Genomic DNA, 8,797 nt, shown 5'->3' with positions numbered 1-8,797 from the left:
CATTGACATAGCCCTGGAAACATGGTACACTAATGTCACCACAGCCATGGAAAGCAACACCCCTAAAACAACTTACCGTACACTACCCCACTAGGGTGTGTCATACGGAGGCGAATTTTTTTTTTGAGTTTGAAAAATCGGCCCATGGTATTAATGATGTAGTTCTATGTGCAGAATCATGTGATATCTTCAGATTTGAAAAGTTTTCATTTTTTGCTAGGTAAATTTAACTTGAAATCTTATGAAAATTCAGTATTCCCACCCTTTTACCAACACCACTAAATAGCTTATTTAAAGTAAAGTAAATGTATCAGGTTAATTTATTAGGATGAAAATGATCCAGAATAGTGAAACGAATGATCTTGACACATTTATTAAATTTAATATTCCTTTAGAAAACAAAATCATCAAATACAAAAACCGGTTTTACTACTACGACCCGGTGTTGCTGCACACCATAGAGAACATGTCTTTCTTGCTTCTGTTTCTACTCATCACCTTCCTGCTGACCACCTGAGCTCGGATGTAGCCTTCCCTCCTCTCCTGGCTGTACACGTGACTGCTGGCCTCGCTCACTTGCTGTACACAACGCTCTGTACTCTGGGTGTGCGAGGGCCAGGCAGGGGCATGCATGGGGTTGTCCAGGAAAGCTCTGACTTGAACATTGGTGAGGCTGCAAGTAAGAGGGGGCTCACTGCCAGCCTGGATGTTATCCAGATCTATGAGATCAGTGAGGGTCTTGGCACCTAGATTGACTTCAGGAGTCTTCCTGACCCTGAAGGAATCGTCACCAACTGATTCGTCATGCCCAGATCCTCTCATAAGTCTCATATCCAAGATCTTTTTGACTGCCACTCTTCTCTCCTCCTCATCCTTACTGCAGAGCATTGTCTGCAGAACTGCCTCGGGATGAGCATACCAGGAAGATCTCCTCACAGTCTGCTCCACAATCTGAACAACCTTCCTTGGCTGACTCCTCAGGAGCTCAAGCTGGAAGAGAACATGCCTCGGACCTTCGGAGAACGGATGACTTGACCTTGGTGTTGAACCAATTTGGCAAGTAGACACTCACGATGAATTGGACAATAAGTCTCAGGTTGTGAAGCTGGTTCCCTTTCAGTTTATGATGAGCGACCCAAATTCTGCAGAACCTGAGAGCCGTTGTGAGCCACCTAGAATGTGAGACTGGACCTATCTGCAGGTAAGCAAGTCTATCAGGCATGACCCCAGTTTTGATGGCACTGCAAATCATGTAACCATAGTACTGGTCAGTACTCAGGTCGTCAATGACAGTATGTGCAAGCTCAACGAGTGGAGGGCCAACTGTGATTTTTCAAAGCTCGGATTTATTTCTAACTCAGTGGCAGAGTCCAGCATCTTGCCAAGAGGACCAGACCATCTGTTGTTTGAAAGAGTCTTGCCATCCAGCTCCTGGATCAGATGTCTGAGTGGCAACTCGTTGGTGTGGAGGTCACAAACAATCCAGACCAGCTTCCTCCCAATCTTCCGCTCTATCCACTGTATGACCCCCCCTTGCCACCCTGTGTTCGTGTTGGTGCTGTCCCCTCCAATGGCCTGCAGGGTCTGGTCTACGTTCCTCTCTCTGAGCCAGTTCACAATGTTATCTGCCACTATCTCAGCTGGTTTCCTGGTGTCATCTTTCTCTGGAGTGAAATGCCACAAATACTTCCCTCCTGGTTCACTGCAGCAGGAGTAGTGTTCCTCCTTCACCATGGCAGGGAACAACTTGTCAGAATCTCCAACTTTCATGAACACTTTAGTGTCATCCCTTCTCCCATCAAAGAACAAACAATTGATTCCATTTTCTCTTATCCCTTATCAAACTCCTCTTCTAGGTTACTGACAAGTTTCTCCTGAGCTCTCCTTACTTTGTTATGATCTATCACCAGGTGAACATCATCAGGTGTTATCAAACCACCGTCAATCCAGGCAGCTGTTGCTATCTCTGCAGTTTCTCTGAGACCAGTGTGGTGTCGCATGCTGGCCAGAGCTATGCTCGGGATATCTTTCCTATTTCGAATCTTATGCCTGGAAGGTTTGGGATCATTATTTTCTGGGTTAGGGACAAAGTCACCATTCTCCTGGTCAGCACTCGGATCAGCCATGGGGAAGTCATTAAACTCTGAATCAGCTTGACTCCAATCATCGGCCTTTTTTACCTCACCCTGGACCTTCTCAAGTCTCTTTTCCTCGGCAACTCTTCTCCTCTTCTGTCTCTCTGTGGCAGCCTCCTGTCTCTTGGACTCCGGAATATCTTGGCTAGAAATCATGAGAGCCCCTATACTGCCAGTCTTCTCTCTCTGTGCTTTGACAAATGCCAGTTCGATCACAGGAATCTTCAGTTCACGCTTGCAAATACAGGAGATGTGGGCCTCGGATTTACAGTCACGATCGCATCCAAACTCAGGACAGAGAACAATTGGGCACTTGCAGGTAATTATGTCAAATAACTGGTCCAGTTGCTTGGCAAAGCTGTCCTTAACTGCAAGTTTTCCTCTCCCAAGAGAGATATCTCTTGCCTTTTCCCAACTGGCTAGCAGTCTCTCACTAATCTTCTTCTGACTTGTTATGACTGGAGGCTTGAACTGAGCGTTAGCTAGAGTGTACTGTGCCAAGACAGCTTTGGTCATATCACTGGCAATGTCTTTGTTTGTGTAAGTTCTTTGGTTCTTTTCACTGATTTGCCTGATTAAAACACCGTATCTCAAAGCATCTCTCAATGTAGGCAACTCCGACTTCAGGAGCTCTCTCCCAGACCCAAGATAGTGACTGAGATGGCTGGATTTTTGGTTCCTCGTCCTGACACAAGCAGCCATCGCAAATATTATCAACTTATAAATGCATCAGAATCTGAAACAGAAAAAAATATTGTTAGTTGGGTTGTTAAAGAATGAAGTCAGAAAGCAATGTTCACTATTTAATTGTAATGCACAAATGCAGCTGTACGTTAGATTTTCGATAAATTTCACGCTAAAATTTACCTAGCAATAGGTTGCAAAATATTGAAACTGAAATTATTTTCTGTTTATATACACTAAAATCTACCAAAAAAGTGATGGGCCATTAGTTTTAGCTGATCTTCCCTCCTATGACACACCCTACTACCCCACGCACAATTAACACACGAACAGAAGATAATCCAGACAAGACTGAATAACTTACTAGAACATACAAATACACACGGATGGAACCAAGAAAGAATAACTCTTTTCAGAAACCTAAAGGAAGAGCTGAAAGAAATATGCAAACAATCACACAACGACAAATGGAACAAGCTAATCACAAACACAGAGGCCGATTATCACAATCCAAAACTTTTCTGGAGTAAAATAATGATGGTGACGGGAAGAGTCATGATGGTGACGTGAACAGTCATGATGGTGAAGTTAACAGCCATGACGGTGACGTGAACAGTCATGATGGTGACGTGAACAGCCATGATGGTGACGTACCAGCCCTGCTCACAGACAATTATACAACAATATTCTATTTACATAAGTTGAGGGTAACATGCCTAAAAAATATTTCACTATGACCAACACAATGCACCACTGTTCATTACGCCATGCATAACAGAATGATGAAGTGGACATAGTGATAGAGGATAAAAGACAATTATTAAAGGTCTAGATGATGATGGTGATAAGCAAGAGTCCCTGGAGTTTGACCAGTATTGTTACGTGCTGTACTATAGAGTATTTTAAGAGTTGTGAAACAGTGTTATAACGGGTTTAAGGCCAGACGCTCCAGCTTGACACAGCTGCTGGGGGTGTTGGATATGTGGACACAGATCACGGGGCGTGGTGACAATATTGACAATTATATAACTTGCTTTGTCAAAACAGTAGATTCAGTACCTCATGAGAGGTTGAAAATTAAACTGGAAGGGTGCGGTATTCAGGAAAATGTCTCGGTATGGATTCAAGATTCTTTATAATTGTAACCAGTTTGTGGTTATTAATGTCACCAAATCATTATTTGTACCCATGATAAGTGGAAGGCTTTCTGAACTATATTTTGCATGTCAGGAAGCATGATCTTCCTGGGGTCACTGCCAGGGTTCCTGTTGGCGGGGTGGTCTCTACTGGTGTCTGCGCTGCCCGGTGCCCTCGGCAGTATATTAGTCGGCTTCGCCCTCAACCCGCCCATGCTGCTGGTTGGCAGGTGAGTGATGATCGCTTATATCTACAGGTAATAAACTGGCCCACAAAACCAGTTGAACTTCAAACATTTATGAATTGACACAAGGCGGCACAAGGTGAGATGTTAGCTGCGTTATCAGCTCTATGAAAACCTTCTCTCTCCTCCTCTGGTGTCTCATGCCACTGACTCAGGCTTCCCAAACAGTTGATGACCAAACTTTGATTATTCTTAATATCACAGAATCTTGCTCCTGAAAGTCTTATAACTTAACCCTTGTGTTACGAGTTGGGGATTTAGAAACTGGTTTAGAATATAGTTAAAAGTCTACCCAGATCCCAACAGGCAACAACAATAAAAATACTAAAAAACAAAGACAATCGGACTATAAAAGGGTAGACAAAGGATGCGAGTTTTTGTTGTGTATAATAAAGTACAATAAATTCCTTAATAAACTATCTAACTTTCTATAATTTACCCTTAACCATACTTAACTTAAACATACGCAACATTGGCTTAACAGTATATACATATTTATACAACATACAACAATCTGAAGCAAGTGGAGGTGGGAGGTAATATAGGGTTACAAATACTCAAGTGCGGTGCTGAAGTGTCTGACGAGTAGGGCTGAGTATTGAAGAAGATGGTAGGTAGTCACTGTGCCGTAGGTTTCCAGGATAGGTAATCCAAGTATGGTCACTTCCCAGAGTGAACTGAACTCTCCTCGATCCGGAGCTGATGAGGAAGAGTTGGAGGAGGTGACGCAACAACCAGGATATAGAGAAAGGAAACCCGGAGTGGTGACTAGTCATACTCGGGTTTCGTCCCTAGATGGCGTTGCTCGGTAGTGCTGGGTAGTTAGATCATGACACAATAGATGGCGTGGTTTGTAATACTTGGCACTAGGCACATAGGCATTATGACTCTCCAAATTTTTTCTTTTGATATCAGTGATGAGTTGTGCCTCACGGATGTAGTCATTTTACTGTACTGTACTAATATTGCATCACGTCTCTCACTGTGGATGGCCGTAGTTTTGTTAATCACTTTACTAAAGAAAACAGAAATCTGGACAACAACACTGTGGTGTGAGTTAAGTCCTGGTGTTGAGTTATTCTGAGAGTATTTATGCACAAAGGGAGTCAGTGGTTGAGGTCGGCTTAAGTGACCGTCCTTTAAGTGTACCTAAAGAGACAGTACATAGAAGAGGAGATACAATTCCATCGTGTGTCTGATAAGCGCCAGAAAGCATGATGTTCCAAACCTAATACGAGGGAACCTTCATCAACATGAGACCTCCATCGTCTTGATCACAAAAGAATAGACTAATTATTTATATTTTAATTATAAAGTGGTCCCTCGGTTAATGAACACAATTCGTCCCATAGAGTCGTTCGTTAACCGAAAATTTCGTGAACCGAATCCAATGTTTCAATGGGATATTGAGTAATTGGTTCCAGCTCACAGAAAAGTACATACAAAGCAAAAAAAAATGCAGTAAAGTACACTTACTTTAAGGTGTGTATGTAGAAGGTTCCTGGTTGATAATGTTGATGGGAATTAGAATTGGGGGTGGAAGAGAAGGGAGAAGAGAAGGAAGTGGGGATGGAGGAGAAATCACCTTTCAGGGGACCCATGCTTGATGCAATAATTTCACCAATAAAATTTTAAGTTCACTAGGTGTAATTCAAGATAATTATATTTAAATCAACACTGCACTGCTCTATATATTATCAAGATGTTACCTAAATTTCAGACTGACCAATAATTTTAATGTAAAATTGAAAATATATTCAAGACACCAATAAAATCGATGTTCACTCCACTGTAAGCAAAGCCAAACTGAGGCCTGGTGGGTGAGTCAAGCGGCTGATGGGTGCACAAGAACTAGTTCCCTGTACTGCATATATTATCAATATGTTAACAAAATTTTAAAATTACTAATAATTTTAATATAAAAAGTGCAAAAATATTAAAGAGCACAACTTTCTTGATATTTACTCCACTGGAAACGAATGTAAACAAAGAACAGATTACTGAATTGGCAGACTAGCCTATCAGCTGATCCTCACAGCAAAATGTGTTTGTCGTAAGGATTTCCTTAATCAAAGTTTTGCTCGTTAACCGAATTGAAGAGCCTTATGGGAGGTAATTTGTTAACCGAAATTTCGTTAATCGAACAGTTCGTTAACCGAGGGACCACCTTTACCTAGGCTTCATTGTTCATATAACTGACCAAGGGTAGTATAGCATCTGGAAGAGAACAAAAGAATATTCTAGTAAGTGAAGGGAACAATCAAGATTACTAATATAATATAACCCCCAAAACAAAACCCAATGAGAAGAAGCATAACATATGTACATACACACATAACAAGATAGAAGAGATGGGTTCAAGTGTACAAGTGGAGTACAACTTTATTACATAATAAATAATTCAATAATTCCCTATAACTATCCACACCAAAGAGTAGACCTCGTATTTATATAGCCACAATGAACGGTTTAAGACATTCAAAGAATTATTTTTCTTCAAAATAAGCTTTATATTTCAGATTCTTAGAAGGCATCACATTCGGTATGCTGATAGTAGCTGTGAAGACATATGCATCAGAAATAGTTGACACAAACATCAGGGGCATAGCCATGGGTCTACCCATCGTCCTGATGAATATGGGTAGTGTCGCAATCGTTGGTTTGGGCATCAAGTTGAGTTGGTACTATGTTGTGTTCGTCAGTTTTGTAGTCGCACTACTACATTGCTTTCTTGTAGCTGTGTTTCTTGTTGAGAGTCCCACTTACTTGACCGTAAAGAACAGAGAAGCTGAAGCCACCGTCATCCTCCGCCGCCTCACAGGTTCCAACGCGGATATTAAGGAAGAGTTGAGAATTCTGAAGATGATGAGACAGCGAGAAGATGGAACATCAGGATGGGGAGCTCTGATCAAGCGGGACGTCATAAAGAATATCCTGGTGATGTTTGGTCTCTTCATGATGTACAACTTCAGTGGTGTTCAGGTCATGAAGATAAACACAGTGAGAATACACCAATTTTACTGCTGGCGCAAAGGTTTGCGTCAAACTGTCACTTTCAATGTCTTCAACTTTGCTGTTGATAGCAGGTAACGGCAAACCATATTATCTGTTGGACCGTATAGAACCTTGCCGTATGGTGCTCCTCATTGACGCCTCGTTGGCCAACTCCTGCTTTTGCCAGCATCGTGTTTCTGTTTGACTCGGGAGGTGCGCCTGCCAAGATAAATTGGCTCTGGAACTTCTTTCTCTAAGTCAACCCCAGCTATGATATGCAGGTGATGCTGGTTGGGTTACTGTTGTCGCCAGGTGTGACGAAGAGCATGAATAAGAGAAAGTTCTTCAATATATGTGGCTCGCGAGATCCATATGTCTCCGGGTCAGCGTCGTGCGTGGGGGAATTACCTTCGATGTGTGTTCTGGTGATGTGACAGTATTGGGCGCTGGGCCACATCCTTGGATTTTGACTCCTGATACTTCCCTGCTGTCATCAGGTCACCGGGTCGGTGCTGGTCCTAAACATGTTGTTTTAATTACAGTATTGTTAAAGATAATTTCTCCGCAATGATTAGTTTGGAATGACGATCTCCCACATCAGTTGTGGTTTAAAACTTTTCTCTCACGTCAGACACAGTCCCCAACCAGTGACTGTGTCTAGCTTTAGGATTTGGTACTTGATTCAGGTCGCTTAATTATAACTCTATCAGCAATGCAGGGGATGAGAATCAATATTTACCTTCAGTCTGCAGAAATGGAAAGATATGTTTCTTACTTCATTGCCAAAAAAAACTTTCATTTTACTTGCTTGAAATTCTGTATTACTAAAAATTTGTTCTTATGTTTCATTGTGGAGTGAACTAATACTGGCCTTTCATATTGTGGCTGACCTAACTTATTTTCTGATCATATTTAACAGTGGAGAAAGAACAAATTCAATTATCTTGTTCTCTGCCCACAGCCTGCAAGTGGCCAATGCCTCTGCTGGCGGCCTGCAGAGATGTTGCTGCCTACAGTTGTACAGCCCCATGCAGGCTAGTCTTGTCCAAGCTGCCTTTTACTGGACACCAACAGAAGGCCAGCAGCCTTGAATATCTTACTCTCTCTTGTTCGTGAAAGGAGACAGCTGGTAGGAGGGTTATTAATAAAGACAATAACATTGCATATAGCGGGCTGTCTGACCCCTTACAATATATACAGTCTGATCAATGATCTGTATGAATTATTAAGACAGAAGCAGTCTGGTTATAAATGATGCCCAGTCTGGTCAATCGCATTGTTATCAATCACAAGAATGTAAGCAAATCACCGTTACATTTCCACTGTATTTAAAGTCAACTGATTATTATTTTGTATGTTAAAGGCCTTGGTTGTAATTAGTGTCATAATTTAGGTATTGTTTGCCTAAAATATAATTTTCTGTATGGTATGTTTTACTTCCCCACAAATAGGTGATCATAGGTCATATTATATTATTATTATATTTAAAGAGTACATCTGCATGTGTTGGTTGTTGAAATGATGAACTACTCTAACAATTATGAATTAAGTTGTTTTAGTTCTATACTTATATTGAGGACGCTGGAATTGAGCCGGCAAAAAA

General features: G+C 41.6%; 1 protein-coding gene across 1 annotated transcript; it reads left to right on the top strand.

Moving 5' to 3' along the window:
- Positions 1 to 3,149: 3,149 nt before the first annotated feature.
- LOC121872472 (facilitated trehalose transporter Tret1-like) lies at positions 3,150 to 8,285 on the top strand. The gene is made up of 3 exons (XM_042375262.1): positions 3,150 to 4,185; positions 6,720 to 7,286; positions 8,156 to 8,285. The coding sequence occupies exons 1-3, from the start codon at positions 4,043 to 4,045 to the stop codon at positions 8,283 to 8,285; spliced, it is 840 nt and encodes a 279-aa protein (XP_042231196.1). The 5' UTR covers positions 3,150 to 4,042.
- The last annotated feature ends 512 nt before the right edge of the window (positions 8,286 to 8,797 follow it).

Source organism: Homarus americanus, unplaced genomic scaffold, assembly GCF_018991925.1.
Source record: "Homarus americanus isolate GMGI-L3 unplaced genomic scaffold, GMGI_Hamer_2.0 scaffold11302, whole genome shotgun sequence".
Classification (NCBI taxonomy): Eukaryota; Metazoa; Arthropoda; class Malacostraca; order Decapoda; family Nephropidae; genus Homarus; species Homarus americanus.
The sequence above is the reverse complement of the archived record's forward strand: the minus strand, read 5'-3'. Positions and strand labels throughout refer to the sequence as shown.